Source organism: Balaenoptera physalus (genome assembly GCF_965194825.1).
Source record: "Balaenoptera physalus genome assembly, chromosome: 8".
NCBI lineage: Eukaryota > Metazoa > Chordata > Mammalia > Artiodactyla > Balaenopteridae > Balaenoptera > Balaenoptera physalus.
The window spans coordinates 78812339-78833330 of record NC_138887.1 but is presented as its reverse complement, the minus strand read 5'-3'; the positions used below and the strand labels follow the sequence as shown (position 1 = coordinate 78833330).

The window sequence follows — 20992 nt, the reverse complement described above, 5'->3', positions numbered from 1 at the left end:
CTGGTGATGCTCTTCTCATCCTCCCTGATTTCATCTCTGCTCTGTTCAGTGCATATGTTACTCCCTCGCACAGGGCTTGGGGAGCTAGGTTGTCTCATGTAGGCCACTTTGCACCCTCCGTAAGGAACTTCACTGGTAGACACAAACCTCTGTGGGGGTATTAAATACAGGTCCGATTGCCTCCCTCTGAACCTCTTGACTGTAACAGGCATCACTAATTGATTTTGGTATCTTTTTTCTTAACGAGCTGCAGATTTATCCTTAGTATTCCTCTCAGCACAGAATTCCAGGCAAGCAGTACAGTCAGCTGTCATTTCCATTTAGGATGAAACCTTATCTGCCTTCTCCGGGTCTAAGAACTTAGCTTCTCTTAAGACAATGATGTGGAACTGGAGAGACTCTGATGGTAGGATTAATTGGGTCTTGAGGTAGGAATCAAAAGAAGCTAGAATTGGAAAAAGGTGGTAAGACACAGAGAAAGAATATAGCGGGAAGGGTTGAGAGTTTAAGGCTAAATAAATACTTGCTGATTTCACTTGAAAAAAGCAGGTGCGCACTCCAGATAGATTTGTGTTCATTAAGTCATTCCACACATTATTTAACGAAGCCAACACTTAATTATGGGGTACACGAAAGAAGACGATATCGACAACATCGTCTGATCTCTGCTCAGAAGGGGATTTCAGCAGAATGGAAGCGGACAAAAGGACCTAAGCCACATGCTTCATCTTCTGCCTCCTGCTTCCTCACAGAGTAGTTTTGGCTGCTGTGAAGCAGCCTTCTGTAGTTCTGTTGCAAGGTCTTTGAATACAGGGATTCCACAGAGCATCTCTGTTTAATGGATATCTGCCAGTGGAACCTTTGCTCTGAGGAAGAGACAGCCGTGAATAGCACCTGCTGAAGGAAGAGAGGTGGGTGGAACAAAGTTGTACATGGATCTTGGCTGGAGACCAGTGTCAAAAGTAGTCACAACTCAGGGGAAAATGGCTTAATTACAGGAGTTGGAAAATAGCTTAATGTCACAAAATACACATCAGTTGGTGCCTTACTTACTCAACGGATATAAGATTAGATCCTTCACCTCGGGATTTGCTTGTTTTGTGTTACGTTCAATGGAATGGAAAAATGCCAGAGGGTTCAGTTGAGCTTGCTTTGGAATGAAATTTAAACATTCGCCTTCTTTAAACTGAATTTTATCCAAAGCATCTCAGCCTGTGAGATCCCTGTTTAGGAAACTAAATCTGTGACCTGGTTCTTTGCCCTTTGATGGACAGACTGTTAAGCCTAACACTTTAAAGGTATGCTAAATATATCCCAAAGTTTGGCCAATGACAGGTGGAAGTTATCTTGGGGAGAAATGGCTCAACTGTCAGAAGACATTGCCTTCATCCCAACGCTGCCACTTAGCCACTGTGGGGCTCTGTGAACTCTCACTTTATATCTCTGGGATTTAGCCTCCTTGATGAGAAACGAATAAGCTCTAACAATCTAAGGTTTCATTAAATTAAATATATTAAAATAGTATACTGCCCTATGTTTGGTGTCATTCAGCTGTTTGAGAAGGCGACTAACAATTGTCATATAACCCTTTCTCAATTTCCCACGTATGGCTTCTGCATGGCAAAATTTTAAGGTCAAGCTACTAACAGAAGAACTTGAAAATTGTACCTGCCAGGTGGTATGTGTTCAGAGAATTACAACTAAAATAAATAAACACATTCCCTCATTGAATAAAATAAAAATAAAAAGTCATTCCAGAAAATATAAGGACGTTTGACATGACCCACATTTTTAAAATAATCACCTTTGCCACTACTGCAGGTAATTGAGATCTGCTTATAGAATAGTTTTCAGAGAGTTCTCAGGTTGGATATCACATGTGAAATAACATCCACATATTGACATTAAAATACTCTACGTACATCTATTGATAATTTGTAGTGTTGGTGTTAGCTTTTTGGTCGATATAAATGGCATGGGGGCAAAGTTAATTGCTAAAATAGGATAAAGAGATGGTGTATTCTACCTTCAGGAGAGTTACCTGAAAAATCTGAGCTGTTCAACATCCTAAATTATTTTGCTTGGCTTTCCTCTCAGGTCTGACCCAGCGATTCTGTACAACGATAGGTCTGTTTTGGAAAATCACCATTTAAGTGCAGCCTATCGCCTTCTACAGGAGGATGAGGAAATGAATATTTTGATTAACCTCTCAAAGGATGACTGGAGGTAAGGAGGAGCCAAGAGAGAGATTAGGAGGCCAGGAAAGGAACTGTGAGGAGAGACGGAGTATGCATCTTTTGAAGAAATAATACTCTGTTTGAAATTGCTATTGCTATTTCTTTCTTTCTCTACCTCTCTTCTCTTTCTTGACACAGATACTCAAATATATTGTAGGCACCTTGGGAATATTTGCTGTTGGTTACCTTAGGAAACGTGTTCTTTTTATCTTACCTTCTTAAACCTAAATTTCATCAATTAACTTTTTTTTTCACCTTATATTTGATTGGACTTCTTAAAAAAAATCTTTCAAAATTTGCTAAGGAAATTGACATTTTAAAATAATCATGGGCACTTAATTCTGTCGCCTAAGTGGCACTACGTGTCTTTGAACTTGGGCAGACCTGAGTTTGAATGTGAACACAATCATTTACTAGCTGTATGATATTTAAGAAGTTACTCAACCCCTTTACACTTTTTAAAAATTTAATTTCTAGAAAATAGATAATAACATTTAGCTTGTAATTTGGTTAGGGTAATTATACATGATATAATCCATTTAAAATGCTTAGCACAGTTTGTGACACATATAGCAAGCCTGCAGATCCTTGTAGCCTGCAGATCTGTAATATAGGTGAAGGTGTTTCAAAGCTTGTACGCAAAATCATTTAAATGCTTAAAAACTTCTGAATCTACTGTGATGTAAATAATACCTACATTTCAATTAAATGATCAGCTGTTTATTGAGTATCTCTGTACCATTATGCAAGGATTCAGAGAAATAAGCCATTCTGAACAACAAATCTGAAACTGATTTTCAGTAAGAGTTGGCTATTAGTTTCCATGCAACTCTAGTTCATTAAAACAGAGAGGAATATTTGGCTTGAATTTTATTGGAAAATGTTAGATTTAAGCAGCATCTAAAAAATGCAGAGCATTTCAGTTAATCAATGCAAATCTTGTAGAAAAAGGAGCCCTCTATCCAATTTAAGTGTTTGTAAAAGTATAATAAAAGATTTGAATATGGCAGAGAACAGCTTTACACATATTCAGATATATCCCTTTGATCCCAGAGGAAGGAGAGAGAGAGGGAAAATTGGGTAGAAGCATCCTAGATCTCCATGCATCCTTAAAAAAGTTCAGCAAGGCTGTCGGGAAATTCTTGAGCCAAAGTCGACCATCAGAGGAGTCCCATGTCTCCCAGGAAGGGATGCCTCAGTCATTGGCTTGGAGCAGCCCATGGGAAGCATGGTCTTGGGCAAAAATGGCAATAGTTTTCAGAATGTAGTAGCTGAGGCCCATAGCCAATTAAATTCCTGTAGTTGGAGGTCTGTGTGGTATGTTCTCAATGGCCACTGTCCCATGGTAATTAAAATATGATATTAAATGGCTGTATAATACTCCGTCTATGGAAGTCCCATAATTACTTTTATTTTGAGTGTGTGAGTATGGGTGTGTTTGTGTGTTTTGGTTATTATAAAGAATCCTGTGATGAACATCTCTTTAATGTATTTTTATGTGTAGAATTAATGGATCAAAGAATGTTTGTTGTTTTAAGGCTCTTGTTGAACTTTGTCAGATTGCTTTCAGGTAATGCACTGATATTGCTGGCCTGTGGGATTTGTGAGCACATGGGATTTATGGCTGGAGGGGCATAATTGCCTCTTAATCTATTTTGAAAGCATAGATATACCACCTCTGTTATCTGTATTTTTGTTAAGGGTTTTCTATTTCTGCTTAACTATACATTTGTCAAAATTTAGCTTAGATTACTTGTGTTTCCACTCTGCTATGATCATAAGCCTCGTTCATTGTTCAGTCTGCTACTGTGTTAGTGAGGCTGGTTTCGGCAATATCTAAACCCAGAATCATTGCAACAGACCAGAGTATATCAGTTCACACTGGAATACACTGACATTCACCAGTGCAAACATCCTAATTATGTATCATTAGCTCTGCGTTCTTATTGGTGGGTATTTGTGAAGTACTAGCTGTGAATAGTTTAAATACTACCTCTGACCAAAGCAAGTTGTAAAACTGAGTGATCCAGCAAAACATAAGTGAATTTAATATAAAAAAAGTCAAACTAGTTACTTGAAAAATATAGTTTAATGAGATCTGTTTATGTACTAGCCTTATATATTTGTGTTTTTTATTCAGCACTATCTTTACTGTCTCAAAGAGAGAGTGAAATATAATTGATTTAGAATCATGGAACATCTCAGGTACAGGAACATTCTGATTCAGTGGAAGCTTTATAATTATAGCCTGTAGTGCCCTGCTTTTTTGTTACTCCTGTTTTTGAGGATTCTGTAGGTTAAGAAAAGATTGTAGTTGATGTAACTTAAGTTACATAGATTTAGTGTTCTATTATATTTTCGTTTAAGGACAGTTTTTAAAATATTGTTTTATTATTTTATCATATTTTATTAATGTTGAGATATATTGCTCTAAGACAATGGTATTATCTCACAAATAAAATATTAACTTATTATTAAGGGCTCTCAGTTAAGCCCGTTAACCCAAAGATAACATATGTTTAGTATCCTGTGTCTTTCTAGGAAAGCAATTTAATATCTGATAGATTCTATTTGGATACATAAGTGCATTAGACTTTTTGGACCTTTATAAATGAATGTATTACCAGGTATTTACTGCATTTCAAAGTGGAAAAATATGGAATTCCACTTTGGGCAGGCCAAATCAGCTACTGATAAAGCAATTCTCCTGCAAATAAAGCTATAAACTATGGACAAAATACAAAGACACAAATGAACACAACCTCCAATGACGTGAGAGCTGTAGAGAGTAAACAAAGTCAGACAAATTTTGGAGATGTGTTAAAATTTGGAGAATCTGACAGGATGAGGTGAGTGTGACGTTTTGTGTCTTTACTCTGAAGGCAGTCTCAGTCAAGGCAACAGTAGATGGATAAAGCTATATTTATACAAAAATCTCCACTGTGTTTCTGGCTAGAGAAACCAGTGTAGGAACTACCAGAGCTGCTAGCAAGTGAATTAGAACTCCAGAAAAGAGATTGCCAAATAAGGGGAAACTTAAATTCTGTGACAGTCTCAATGACAATACAGAGAGCAGGAAAATGTGACTTGTTTGCAAGGGAAAAGACAATCAATAGATGCAATCTCCAAGATGAACTATTATTGGAATTATCAGGCAAGAACTTTTAAAGCAGTTATTATATTTATTCTCAGTGAGGTAAAGGAAAATATGCTTGTAATAAATAAAATACAGTAAAATTTAACCAGTGAAATGACAATATAAGCAAGAGCACACAGCAATTTTAGAACTGAAAAAATAAAATATCTATATTGAAAATTCACTGTATTGGCTTAGTAGCAAGTTGGAGAGGACAGAAGAAAGAATTCAGTGAGCTTGAAAAGATCAATCCGAATTATCCATATTGAAGAAGTAGGAGAAAAAAAAGATTTTAAAAAATGAGCAGTTTTAGGGACCTATGGGACAATTTCAGGTGGTCAAACATAGGGACAACTACAGTCTCAGAAAGAGAGGAGAGAGAGAGAGAGAATGAGACACAAGAAATATTTGAAGAAATAATGGCTGAAAACTTTCCAAACATGGTGAATGAGATAAATTTATAGATTCAAGAAACTCAGCAAACTTAAACAGGATAAATTCAAAGAAAAACATACCTGCATGCATATTATAGTCAAACTGCTAAGAGTCAAAGATAAAATTAGAGAAAAATGACACATTACATTCAAGGGAACAATTTGATTTATTTTGGACTTTTCATCAGAAACCATGGAGGCCAGAAGGCAATGGAATAATGTCTTTAAAGTGTTAAAAGAAACAACAACAAAAAAGTTGACACAGAATGCTATGTCCCATGAAAATATCCTTTAAAAGTAAAGATGACATAACATTATTTTCAGATGATGGAAAACTACAGAAATTTGTCACCAACAGAGCTGTATTTTAAGAAATACTAAAGAGCCACATGATGACAGTATATCTCTTAATTTATTTAGGTCCTCTTTAATCAGCAGTGTTCTGTAGTTTTCAGTGAACAGGAGTTATACTTGCTTTTTAAAGTTACTACTAAGTATTTTATATTTTGTAAAATAAATTATTTTATTTATTTTCCAATGGTTTGCTGCTAGTCTGTGTGTGTGTATGTTTATGTATAGATATATATCTATATATCTATATCTATATCTATATCTCCTTCCAAGGCATTCAATGGGGAAAGGAAAAGCTTTTCAACAAATGGTGTTGGAACAAATGGATATCAATATGAAAAAAACCGTTTATCTTTACCTCACGTCATACTCAAAATTTACCTTGAAAAAAACCTTTTATCCTTACCTCACGTCATACTCAAAATTTACCTTGAAATTGATCATAGACCAAATATAAAAGATTAAAATGGTAAGACTTCCAGAGGAAAACAAAGTCCTTGGGGTAGTTGGAGGTTTCTCAGATAGGACCCCTAAAAGCATGAAGCATTAAAAAAATTGTATTAAAGTTTAGATTAACATACACACACTATTATATATAAAATAGATAACCAACAAGGACCTGCTGTATAGCACAGGGAACTCTACTCAGTATTCTGCAGTAACCTATATGGGTAAAGAATCTGAAAAAGAATGAATATATGAATAAGTATAACTGAATCACTTTGCTGTACACCTGAAACTAACATGACATTGTAAATCAACTATACTCCAATAAAATTTTTTAAAATTGTATTAAAATTTAAAACTTTTGTTCTTTGAAAGACACTGTTAAAAAAAAAAAAAAAGCAAGGTAGGAAGTAAGAGAAGTTATTCACAACACATATCTTACATAGGATTTGTATCCAGAATGTACAGCGTACTTCTACCGCTCAATAAGAAGAACACAGACAACTCAATTTTAAAAAGGGTAAGGTCCATGAATAGACATTTTTGCAAAGAAGACATACAGATGGCCAGCAAGCACATGGAAAGATGCTCAACATCGTAATCATCAGAGACGCAAGTCAAAACCACAATGAGATATCACCTCACACCTGTCAGAATGGCTGTCATCAAAAAGACCACAAATAACAAATCTTGGGGAGGATGTGGAGAAAGGGAATCTTTGTACACTGTTTGTGGGAATGTAAATCGGTGCTGCCACTGTGGAACACTGTATGGAGGTTCCTCAAAAAACTAAAAATAGAAGTACCATATGACCCAGCAATTCCACTCCTGTGTATATATCCAAAGAAAATGAAAACACTAATTAGAAAAGATACATTCTTCCCAATGTTCATAGCAACATTATTTATAATAGCCAAAATATGGAAGCAACTTAAGTGTGTATCAACAGACAAATGGATAAAGAAGATGTGGTATATGTATATAATACGACTCAGACATGAAAAAGAATGAAATCTTGCCATTTGCGACAACATGGATGGACCTGGAGGGTCTTATGTGTAGTGAAGTAAGTCAGACAGAGAAAGACAAATACTGTATATCACTTATATGATAGAGGTAGGAGATTAAGAGGTACAAGCTACTATGTATAAAATAAATAAGCTATAAGACTATATTGTACAACATAGGGAATATGGCCAATATTTTATAATAGCTTTAAATGGAATAAAAATTTTGAATCCTTATGTTTTACACCTAAAACTAATATAATAACTGTAAATCAATCATAGCTCAATTAAAAAAAAGGGGGAAGGGTCTGAAAGAGGCATTTCCCTAAATAAAGATATACAAATGGCCTATAAGTACATGAAAAGGTGCCTGACATCATTAGTCATCAAAGAAACACAAATGAAAAACACTGAGATACCACAACATATCCCTTAGAATGGCTGAGATATAGAAAATCTGGAACTTTCATACACTGATTGTCAAAACGTAAAGTGATACAAACCACTCTGAAAATTTTTGGTAGTATTTTTTATAAAGTTAAACACTCATCTATCTTATAAACAAGCCTTTCTACTCCTAGGTATTTACTCAAAAGAAATGAAAACATATCTACACAGTGACTAGTACATAAACACTCATAGTTTTATTCATAAGGGCTCCAAACTAGAATCGAATAACCCAAATGTCCATCAGCTGGTGAATGGATAAATTAACTGTGGTGTCCTCGTATGATGGAATACCACTCAGTAGTAAAAACAAATGAACTATTGATGAACAACTATGTGGATGAATCGTAAGTCATTATGCTGAGTAAAGAAGGCTAGAAAAATAAGAGTACATTTTGTATTTTATATGTGTGTGTGTGTGTCTGTAGGCAGATGCATATAAGTGTGTATACCTAGTGTCTAGTTTAACATATATGTGCATGTACCTATGTACTCTCTATATGTGTATATACACATGCACATATATATCTGCTTTATGCCTCTCTAGTTTGCATTTTCTAGTTATATATATGTATGAGTACACACACACACACACACACATATAATAAAACCAGAAAGACATAAAGCAAACTATCTAGACATAAAGCAGATCAAATGTTGCCTGGGGCCTGTGGGTAGAGGAAGAGGTGAGCTGCAAAGAGGTTTGAGGGAGATGGAAATGTTCAGAACCACGACTGTGGTGGTCCTTCCAAAAGTCTTACTCAACTGTTAAAACTCATTGAAATGTGCAACTTTTAGGGAAGCAGTTTATTCTATGCGAATTCTACTTCAATGAAGTTCTTAGAGAGAATAAAAAGATCAGTGTTTGGCAGGGCTTCAGGAGCAAGAGGAATGAATAGGTGGAGCACAGGGGACTTTAGGGTGTTGAAACTATTCTGTCTGATACTGTTAATGGTGGGAACATGCGAGTATGCATTTGCCAAACCTCATAGAACTGTGCGATATGAGAGTGGACCCTCAGGTAAACTATGGACTGGAGTGAATGTGAGGTATCGATATTGGTTATCATTTGTAACACATGTACCGCATTAATGTAAGAGGTTAATATTGGGGGAAACTGCAGTGGGGGAGAGGGTATATGGGAGGGTATACTATCTTCCCAAGTTTTCTGTAAACCTAAAACTGCTCTAAAAAAGTCTATTAAAAAAAAGTGAAATACCTATATCCAACATGTACTGTGGATTATCAGTCCCCCTCCTAGGATTAATTTCAAATTAATTTTTTCTTAAAACTTGAATTCAGTAGAGAAAGGAATGCTTTACTACACTTTCAGTTTCTTTGGAATTTTTCCTGTGAGTTAATTTTCCAAATGGTATGTGCATTCCACATATCATATTCCTAATAAATGATATCCTTAATCTTTAACCTTCATTTATTCCTCATAAAAAAGTCCGCCTAAAAGACTCAAGTTAGATTCAAAATGTCACAACCAATTAACTGATTTTGGTTAGAAATGGCAAAGAATAAACTAATTGTTCTTTCCATATTTTACTTCTATCCTTTTTTCTCCATGGGGTGTCCCTGGAAGGGAGTTTCGGACCTTGGTAATTGAGATGGTGATGGCTACGGATATGTCCTGTCATTTCCAGCAAATCAAAGCGATGAAGACTGCTCTGCAGCAGCCAGAAGCGTGAGTAGGCCTGTGACATCATGTTTTCATAGGTGTTTGACCTCGTCCTTGTCCATGTCACTGTACCTTTAAAGTTTATCTCCTTCAATATGACTTTATTCAGTGATCTCATAAAATAATGATGCTTGGAGGAGAAACCATGAGAATTGTACCTGTCACAGATACATTCTCATTAGGGTTGAAATAACAATTTGCCCCAGTAACAATCTGCCCCAATTAGAATTTAAAATATTTCCATCAGAAACGAAATTATTGAAGATCCACTCAATGCAGAGGCAACAAATAAAGGTCAGTGAGTGACTCTTGGATTCTTGTTGTCTTTTTAATGATGGCAGTCATTCCAGAAATGGTTTTGAGTCAGTTTTTGAGGTGTCCAGTTCAATAAACATGGAGACCTTGCTGATGAAAATCCCAGTTGTAGGATGAATTGATGATTTTCCCCTAGTTCAGCCGCAGTGGGGTTTGAGATGGGAGAATGGAAGGGATTTTATTTTTTTTTAATTTTGAATTTTATTTTATTTATTTTTTTATACAGCAGGTTCTTATTAGTCATCCATTTTATACACATCAGTGTATACATGTCAATCCCAATCGCACAATTCATCCCACCACCACCACCCCCCGCCGCTTTCCCCCCTTGGTGTCCATACGTTTGTTCTCTACATCTGTGTCTCTATTTCTGCCCTGCAAACCGATTCATTTGTACCATTTTTCTAGGTTCCACATATATGCGTTAATATACGATATTTGTTTTTCTCTTTCTGACTTACTTCACTCTGTATGACAGTCTCTAGATCCATCCACATCTCTACAAATGACCCAATTTCATTCCTTTTTATGGCTGAGTAATATTCCATTGTATATATGTACCACATCTTCTTTATCCATCTGTCTGTCATTGGGCATTTAGGTTGCTTCCATGACCTGGTTATTGTAAATAGTGCTGCAATGAACACTGGGGTGCATGTGTCTTTTTGAATTATGGTTTTCTCTGGGTATATGCCCAGTAGTGGGATTGCTGAGTCATATGGTAGTTCTATTTTTAGTTTTTAAAGGAACCTCCATACTGTTCTCCATAGTGGCTGTATCAATTTACATTCCCAGCAACAGTGCAAGAGGGTTCCCTTTTCTCCACACCCTCTCCAGCATTTGTTGTTTGTAGATTTTCTGATGATGCCCATTTAACTGGTGTGAGGTGATACCTCATTGTAGTTTTGATTTGCATTTCTCTAATAATTAGTGATGTTGAGCAGCTTTTCATGCGCTTCTTGGCCATCTGTATGTCTTCTTTGGAGAAATGTCCATTTAGGTCTTCTGCCCATGTTTGGACTGGGTTGTTTCTTTTTTTTAATATTGAGCTGCATGGGCTGTTTATATATTTTGGAGGTTAATCCTTTGTCCGTTGATTCATTTGCAAATATTTTCTCCCATTCTGAGGGTTGTCTTTTCTTCTTGTTTATGGTTTCCTTTACTGTGAAAAAGCTTTGAAGTTTCATTAGGTTCCATTTGTTTATTTTTGTTTTTATTTCCATTACTCTAGGAGGTGGATCAAAAAAGATCTTGCTGTGATTTATGTCAAAGAGTGTTCTGGAAGGGATTTTAAAAAATGGTGATTTGTTAAAAACTCTTATTGAGGTTCTGTAAGTTTGGTCATCATGTGTTTGGATCCTTTGGGTTTACAGAATTGAAAAGCCAAAAGCATTATCCCTGATGTTGCACACGGCAGACATCAGCCATCCAGCAAAAGCCTGGGAGCTCCACCATCGCTGGACGATGTCACTCCTGGAGGAGTTCTTCAGACAGGTACCTTGTTGCTCTGCTAACCACGCCCCCACTGCTGTCATCCATGGACATATCCTGAATTTTATATTTCAGCAACATTGTGATAAAGACTATTGCAATTACAGTCATCTTCTTTGTGGAGGGAGGGTTCACAGCTTTTTTTTTTTTCGTCTCCTGGTCATGTGATATTTGAATCTCACCTAAATTCTGATTCTCGGAAAGTTATGGTATTTCTATCCTATGCCAAAAAAAAAAAAACAACATTTCCTTGTGGCAGTCTTTTGTCAAAATGTCATCTGAGGAATGCTTTTAATCTTGGGGGGTGGGGGGTTGGTGACCAAATGGCAGTCGCTTTAACTTGCTTCTCTGTTATAATTGGCTGGGTTGTTCCTTTCTAGCAGACAAACCCATGTTGCCAAATTCCAAAGCCGGGTGAGGCAATTTGAGGTCAAGAAATCACTAGAAACTACTGTTCCAATTATATTTAAACTTAGTACATCCTAAGACACAGGTTGTGTTTTCTACAAGAATAGTGAGAGTCTTTAATGAGGATACATTGCTTTAAATTTTTTTTTTAAAAAGGTGCATAGAAGTAGAGAAATAAAAAGGTAAATAAATGCATAGCCCAAGACTGCTGTCTTCTCAAACCCAGACATGTATGCTAAGCTCATCTCAAGAAGAGCTGCCATTAAATATCTGCTTCGAGACATGAGGTCCTGAGGTTGAAGGCAAGATGACATGTAGATTGTGGGACCTGAATTACAGTTAATTCAGATTAATACAGTTAATTCATTAATTCTTGTTAATTTACTGAGGGAGATTACAGTATGGATTCAGAGACCTCTGAGATTCCATAAAACACTACATATTAACACCAGTCTCAACTTTGTCCTCTAAACTGACAAGAGGTGTACTCCTTCACTGGTTACTCAGATTTTTGGAAGCAAATTACTCTTATGATTACTCTTATTCTTATGATCCTAGTTTGAATGGAGAAATTATAGAAGGCATTTCTGTGTTTGTTTTTTTCCTTCTGAAGCTGCACACAATATCCAGTAACAAAGTGGGACTAGAGTTAACAGAATATTAGGCAAAGTTCAGATGGCCCTTTATTGGAATTTTTATTCCAACTGGTTTGTGGTCTGGAACTAATGCAATCACTCCTCTGGTTCCCAGTGGTCTCATCTGTGATTTGTCTTTTAGAAGGTGGGAGGATTTAAAGGAAGGTTGGACCAGATTTTTTCCTTAGTGTCCTTCCCACATTAAATGTTCTACAATTCCTTCCTTCTGTCCAAGGGTGCACATCAACACGTGCACACACGTGTGCCCCCTTAAGCTGTTCTATGAATACGCCAGCAGGTACCTTATTCAGCATATGGCTGTTTCCCTTAAATGGCCATTGCTTGGCCTCACAGAGTAGTTCTCAAGGGGAACCCAAGGGCGTGAGAGGAACTACAGCTGTACAGGTGTGGCCATGCTGTATACACAAGAATGACTGCAAAATCATCCTTAATCGAGGGCTAATTTTGAGCCATTTTTCCAGAGGTTACTTTTCTAATATTAATGAAAGAATTTTCTCCAAATCTCCACTTCCCTTATCATATGCTTTTTTTGATTATTGCTTTTGTAATAATACTCCCTATAACTAGGAATATTTAATCTATAGCCAGAGGTAAATCATCACTAACTCATATAAGTTTGAGGTATTGAAGTGATTCCTTTTTTTAATTGTGAGAGAGTGAATATGAGAAATTACTTAAATATGTGAACATTTTTTTCCCATTAAAGGAAAGCTTGTTTGCACAAACATAAGCTTGAATTGAAAGAAAATGTACCAGAGGCAATGTGAAAATAAGCATATTGAATTTCCTGCCAGTTGGGAATGGAATGTTATCTCACTGGACTGGAACTATTTTTTTAGCAATTATGATTCAGTAAATTATTTTTATTGACTTAATATTTTAACCCAGATGCCATAAGCCATGGTATGTAACCCATGTAGGAGAAATGCTGCCTGAGTTCTTAACTATAGATTTTAAATTGGACAGTTCAAATGGGAAATCTCAATGGGACTGTAGAATCTTTGAAAAAATTACATTTAGAAGTTGGGTTATATTTCAAAATAAGGGCATAGCCTCAGTGCTGATAGACCAGACCTTCTATGCTTTGCTAAAAGAGTAAGTTACATCTTCAGTTTTACAACCATTTTTTACAAAATCCAAGCCACTGTCTCAAGTCTTTTACAATGAAATATTGACTTTAAGGAAGTATAAGTTTGCCTCTTTGGTGAATACATTTTGAGATTCATTTCCTTAGTATTGCTGTATATTTTTCAAACATCTCCTACAATTCTTTTAATTTCCTCTGTGTTTGTGGTTGTTTCCCCACTTTTGTTTATTTCCTATATCAGTGTTTTTTTCCTTTCTTCTGTATGAAATTAGCTAATCATTTGATTATTTGCTAATCTTTAGCTAATCTTTTTTATTTTATGATGTCAGTTACTGTTTTCATTTTTATTAATTCATTTCTTCTGCTTGAGTTTATTTTGTTCTTTTGCTAATTCCCTGAGTTGGATGCTCAATTCAATTATTTTCGTTCTGCCTGTTTGATATTAGAAAATATAAGGCTAGGAGTTTGTGTTATCATGAATCTCGTAGGTTCTAATATGCAGTGTGTTCGCAATCCTTCTTTTCTAAATATTCTGTGATTTGGGTTTTGATTTCTCTTTTGCCCAAAAGTTGCTTCAGATGGAGAGGTTTGTTTATGTAATTTTCCAGTGGTAGTTTCCTTTGCTTTCTACTTTTGTAATTAATTTGTGGCTTATTGAAATTTGATCAAAGGATTTTTTTCATTGTTTGGATCTTACTGTGAAACTCATTTGTCACCTACTATACAATCAATTTTTGTGAATGTTCATGGCTCTTGGAAAGTAGGTTTATTTTCTACTTGCAGGGTATAAAAATCAAAGAACACCAAGCACATCCACCTTATTAATTATGTCATTTAAGTATTTTATATATTATTTAAAAAAATTTGATCTCTCATGGGCTGACAGGTGTTTCTATTATTTTCATTTTCTATGTGGTATAGTTTTTGCTTCATGCATGTCGATTCTGTGTTATTTGTGTTCTTGGATATTCATAACTATTAGATTTTCATAGTTTACTGTACGTTTATCATTATAAAGCCCGCTTCTTTGTCTTATCTAATGCTTTTACCTAGAATTAAATTCGGCTCATTTTAAGAAGAGACTCTTGGCTTTGCACAACTTTCTACTTTAACCTTTTCAGAGACGCTTTGATTTGGGTGTGTCTTTTAAACACTGTATATAATTGAGATTTTTTTATGAGTCAATCTAAGATTCTTTTATTATTTGAAATCAGCCATATTAACATCTATTGAAATGACAGGCATCTTTGCTCTTAGGTGCTGTCATATTTTATATTATGATTTCTGTTTGTGTGGCTTCTTTTTAAATCTTTCACTATATTGGTGGTACCATCTGCTTTGTTATGTTTTTATTTCTTCTGATGACTTGGAAGTTTTATATTATGTTCTAGTGGCTAAGTTGATCATGAAAACTTTACATCCTCTATTTATTTAGATAGTATCTATTGCCTCCCTGCAATAGTAAACTTCTACCTCCTCTTGCTGCTTCCCCAACACCTCGTTGTAACTTGCTTAATTCTTGTAGTCTGTACCTTTGTTATTTAAATAGAGCTCTATTCCTTTATATATCAGGTTTAAATGGTATATTTGCACCCCCATTTTTAACGCATAAGAAGGACAGCACTTATTCATAACTCCCAACACCTTTCCCATTTTCCTTTCGTAATATAACTAATTCCTTGTTACTGTTTGTTGGCTATATTATTTCTAAATTCTTAATATTTTCTAAGTGAGCATTCTATCTCATGTACTATATGCTGTTTACAAAAAACACAACCAAAACAATGTGACCCAGAAAAGTGGAAAATAAACAAATTTGGCAAAGGCATAATTCTCCAGTTGTTCTTGTCCTGGCTCTACTCAGTGCTGGCACTTTGGCCATGGTTGATCCATTCATCTATTAGTTGGTCAAAGTTGTTCCTTGAGTGGTTTCTTCTAGAAGTGCTATAAACCACATTTTTGTGTGTTTGCAAGTTTTTCTACTGCTGTTATAGTTGGGTCACAGTTTGCTTGGGTAAGACGTTTTCTTGAATCAAACCTTCTTTCCCTGAAGTCCTTTTTAGATTTTGTTCAAATGTCTTCCACTTATGAATGTTGTTATGGAGAGGTTGGAGGCCATGCTAGAATTATTTCCACGCCTAGGTGATATATCATTTTGCTTATGTGCCCTAAGGATAATTTCTTTACCTTTGAAGCCCGGTGACATTACTAGGATATATTTCAATAATGATTGTTCTATAATAGCTTTTCTTGGGACCTGGCGTGCTCTTTTTCTGTATAGATTCAAGTTACATTCATTAAATCTTTAATGATTTCCTTTTCCATTTGTTTTCATTTGTTTCCTTCTTTAGGAAAAACAGTTATTCATATGTTGCCTCTCTTGTTTTTCTTCCATGTCTGTTATTTTCCTTTAAATCTTCTTTAACTCTCTGATCAGTGGTATTTTTTTCAGTCCTGAACTCCATGTCCCTTAATGTGTTTTTATCCAGAATAACTCTCCTTTGTGTGGCTTCCAACACAATCTTCATTTATATGATGGTTCTCTTTTTCTTTTCCATATCTTCCCTGAGCTCTGCTAGCTCCTGGTTCCCTAAGCCCTGGTTCTTAATAATTTCAGGAGTTTCTTTCTGATCATGGCAGTATGTTTGGTCATCACTTGGTGGCACTGTTTTTTCTGGTGAATGTTCCCTATCTGTTATTTTTATTTTTCTGTTCCTTTATTAATTTTTTTTCTTTTCATGTGAAGTATCTTTTCATAAGTTTTTTGTTTCTCCTGGTAGTGGTGATAGTGCTGCCTCCTCTTTCTCCCCCCCCTTTCTCCCCCCCCCTTTCTCCTCTCCCTCTTCTCATTCTCCTCCCTTCTTCCTACTTCTTCTTCTTCATTTTATTATTATTTACCATCTTTGAGTGAAATGCATTATTTTTTGACCAACTATTTGCAGGAGATATGTGCCAGGGAGAAACTGGAACAGCAATATTCTAAGTTCCATGGTTTATTATGAGGCTTCTATGACACGGGTGTGTGTGTGTGTGTGTGTGTGTGTGTGTGTGTGTGTGTGTGTGTGTGTGTGTTAGCCTTTACTTCTTCCTGGTCAACAGTAGGCAACAGTTGTAGGACTGCTCACAGTTCAGTCTCTGTCACCCACCCGCTCTCTTGCCATGCTTGTGTGTTTTCTCATTCAGCATTTTCTTCTCTACTCTTCCTTGGAGCTAAATAGGGTGCAGCGTAGCTCCTCACACCAGCGCTTACTCTCTCTCTGGTTTTCCCATGTAATGGATGTAGGGTACTTTTCTATCTGAGTGAACTTTGGAAACCTCTATTCTTCAAGCTTTATCTGAGGTCTGCAGCCATAAGCCTCTTCTCTGGGCATCTTACCTCACCCCTCCCGGAATTTCACAGCATTTTGCAGCCGTTCCTCACGTAGTTTTGATTTGAGATTACAGATTTCTCCTAATATTCATTTGTGTTTCTGTTGTTTGTCATTCTCCTCTTTTGAGAAGATAATTTCTGAGAGGGAAGAGCAAAGATGTCTTTACTATACTTATCTTAAATCCAAAATTCATAATAATTTTCTCATACCTCATATTTGTAACTTCTTCCTCTGGGAAAGAAGAAGTATATTGCTTCATTTTGTTCAACTTGATGCTTTTGTTGCCTCCCCAATCAAATACCTTTTCTTCAGTCTACCTGGAAACACTTGCTTGAGATGTCACCTAACAGTCTTTTGAAGCTCTTGCATTGAGAGATGCCGTCTGCCCTGTGAACTTCCAATACAGAAAGAACCTTTGTTTCTCTTAATTGGTTTGCTGCTTACAGATAGCTGCTGTAACAAACAAACGCCCACATGTATAATAGTACACATAAAATGGAATTTTATCACCCACTCATGTAAAGTACTGACAAGTGTTTCTTGATTGGCAGATGGTTTACAATAAGCAGGGATTTTAGATCCAGACTCTACCATCTACATGGCTTCCATGGTGCTTATCTACATCAAGCCAGCAAAAGAAGGGAGGACATAGAAACATAGGCATAGGTGATTTTATAGGCCAGAACTGTGGTGGAAATACATCCCCTCTCCTCCTGTTTTATTATCTAGCACAAACTGGCACAGATTCTGGGAATCGTAGTCTAGCTGTGTGGACAGGAAATGGAGGGTGGTGGTGGCTTGTGAACAACTAACTGCCTAATTGCTCTCCCAGCTTGCTTGTGATAAATGTCCAAGTGACCAAAGGAACTTGAGTGTTTCTAACCAAATTCATCTTTTCATTCATTCAACTAACATTCATTGTGTTCCTTTTGTAGATCGATTCTGTGACCTTATCAGTCAGTTATCTTAACCCCTACCACAAGAATGATAGTTATTTATTTTTCTGCACTGTCCTGGAAGAAAAAAAAATGAGTTCCTTTAAAAAAAAATCATTTGTGCTGACTGAGACTTTCCCCCTTTTTTGAAAATATGGACCTCTTTAACAAAGAGGAAGGTGTATGAATAATTCCACAAGGGCCAGTAGTTAAAGAGTTGTACAATATTGTATCAGTCTAGTTGGATTCGCCTGTAGAAGTACATTCTTCTGTATTACTTTCCGTGTATATTTTCCAATTTATAAATGTATCTGTCCTCCAGAGGGAATTCAGGGACCACTATCTTAAAATAGGTTTTTAGTAGTTGGTAGTAATAGTTAATTAAATCCAAAAGGTGTAAGTGATGTGTGGATGTGGGTATGGACAAGTCCATGGGATAAGAAGTTGCTTAACATCATGCACTTTTTCAGTAATAAAATCCAAATTAACGCATACATCTTAATAGTCAAGTGGTTAGTGTTCTTCTAAGCCACACCCATTAAAATGCACCAACAAAACAACTGATATCCCTGCTTCATAGGGAATAAGAGTGGGTTTTATTTGTGTTAGCTGAGCTAGCCCACTAAATCAGCTACACAACAACAATTTATGTTATAAATCCTCTTCCTTCTCATCACACTGCCCAAGTAGAAATAGCTTTGGAGTAAGTTATTTTCATCATGCCACTTGAGAGATAGAGCAGCCCTCAGCAAGGCGTACTCAGAAACAGAGGGACCATTGTGTCCCATGGGCTGTTCATACAGGAAAGAGTACAGAGGAACTAAGCCACTTCAGGACTGTTCCTGAGACCCTTGGATGTCCCCAGCGCCAATTGTGACTCCCACTATTCAGCTTCCTCAGGCGCCCATTCCTTTTCCTTCTTTTCAATAGATCTTAAATGTGCATGTGAACTAGCATCCTTTCTCTTTGGTAACATGCCTTAGAAAGAAAAAGCATTCAGTTTTTGAACTTTGGTTGTCGAATTAGTTTATTACTCTTTATTTACTATAGGTTCATTGGCGATATTTATTATAATCAGAGTGTAACAATTAGATGTAACAAGTTCACTAAAAGTTTCTCAGATCTTCACTTAGATGGTAGAAATATCTACTGGGAAACAATAATTGTTATTTTAATTTATTTATATACATTTTCTCACTTAATCTTCATTGTTACTTGATGACATAGGGATTATTATCCCACATTTGAATTGAATGTGTGGGACTTCCCTGTGGGTGCAGTGGTTAAGAATCCGCCTGCCAATGCAGGGGACACGGGTTCGAGCCCTGGTCCGGGAAGATCCCACATGCCACGGCACAACTAAGCCCGTGCGCCACAACTACTGAGCCTGCGCTCTAGAACCCGCGAGCCACAACTACTGAAGCCTGCGCACCATAACTACTGAAGCCTGTGTGCCTAGAGCCCGTACTCTGCCACAAGAGAAGCCACCATGGTGAGAAGTCCGTGCACTGCAACGAAGAGTAGCCCCCGCTCGCCACAACTAGAGAAAGACTGTGACCAGCAACGAAGACCCAACACAGCCAAAAATAAATAAATAAATTTATTAAAAAAAATTGAAATGTGGAGAGAGAATATAAACTTCCTATGATCACACAGGTGGCGGGAGCAAGGCCAGATTCAAGCCCAAGTCAGTAGCCATTAACCTGGGCAGATTCTTTTCTGTTAAATTGAATCAGCACAACTTTGCGGCTCTCAGAAGGGTGACACATTTTCCCTTTCCTCTGGGCGTGTGACTGAAGTATTGCGCTCTGGTTCAGAACGGTTTTTAAAAATCATCTCCATCATTATTTAGACTTTCCATAGCACTTGCTTATTATAGTCTTGCTTTTTGGTGAGATTGAGAACATATTGGCCAGAGAATCATGTTTTATTATTGTCTAACTTGATAAACACAAGCAATTATTTACTCCGCTTCTTTTTCGTTCCACTTTTCATCATCATTGAGCCCTGCAGTGAAGACCCCAGAAGCACTTATTCCAGTTGTGTATGGCTTTAGGTAGCACTTGGAGAATGAGTCCAAATCAGTCCAGTTAGAATTGGTGTCTTAGACACTCCCCACAACTGGGAGGGGTTTGCTGGCTCAAGAAAGGCTGCAGGTCAGCCCAGGGCAACTGGAGAACATACAAGAATTCTGACTGCTGTGCTGGCTCTAGGCCACAGGACGTGTTGCTTTTCTTATTTTCCTTGGGGGACCTATTGCTGTCTGACGAGGCTTTCTATACAACAGCATGCACCTTTGCAGTTGGATGGAATGATTGGACCCCAGAGGGCTTCAGCCTCTTGGTGTCTTTTATGCAGAGGAGCAGGGCCCAAAAGGACATATTACATAATGTAATTGGAATAATTAAAATAAAGACCAGTGGCCTTTGTGGCAGCTGAAGTTGTGAAATAAAATCTGGGCAGCTCAGCCTGTTGTTGTTAATTTACTTTGACCTCCTGTTTTTCTAGGGTGATAGAGAAGCAGAGCTGGGGCTGCCTTTTTCTCCTCTGTGTGACCGAAAGTCCACCATGGTTGCCCAGTCACAAGTAGGTACGTGTTTGCCAATCCATTGGATGGAACGAGAAACCAGAGAGGAGTGTCTGGAAGTAAGCTCAGGTGCTCCCGGTGATTCTTCAGCTGGGAACCTGGCTCCATTCTGCTTGCTGTGCTTGTGGCTTTGGCTGGTTGGGCTGATGGAGCAGCTCTCCCCATCCTTCTCCCTGGAGTGTAGCTGGTTCCCAGGAAGATTAGACAGTGACACTCTGCTGTCTCCATCATTCCCTGCCAAGAGAAAAAGGGACCTTAACACTAAGGCAATGACAAGAATTAGCGGTGGGAAGCCCATTGTATTTCAGTCTCTCCATTCTGCATGCAATACCAGAAGTTTCCTCAGTGATGCTTCCTCTGGCCCTGTTTCCAGGACAGCACCATTTCCTGGATGACCCT

At 37.1% G+C, this 20992-nt stretch overlaps 1 protein-coding gene across 11 annotated transcripts in view; it reads left to right on the top strand.

Annotated features, from left to right (window-relative positions):
* The window catches only part of PDE1C (phosphodiesterase 1C), a 599843-nt gene that overhangs the window by 511766 nt on the left and 67085 nt on the right, over window positions 1-20992 (top strand). For all 11 annotated transcript variants that reach the window (XM_082471771.1, XM_082471770.1, XM_082471767.1 and 8 more), the window contains 4 exons: window positions 2098-2226; window positions 9648-9749; window positions 11432-11552; window positions 20515-20596. In XM_082471771.1, coding sequence (XP_082327897.1) covers window positions 2098-2226; window positions 9648-9749; window positions 11432-11552; window positions 20515-20596 — 434 coding nt within the window. The remainder of the gene's footprint in view (window positions 1-2097; window positions 2227-9647; window positions 9750-11431; window positions 11553-20514; window positions 20597-20992) is intronic.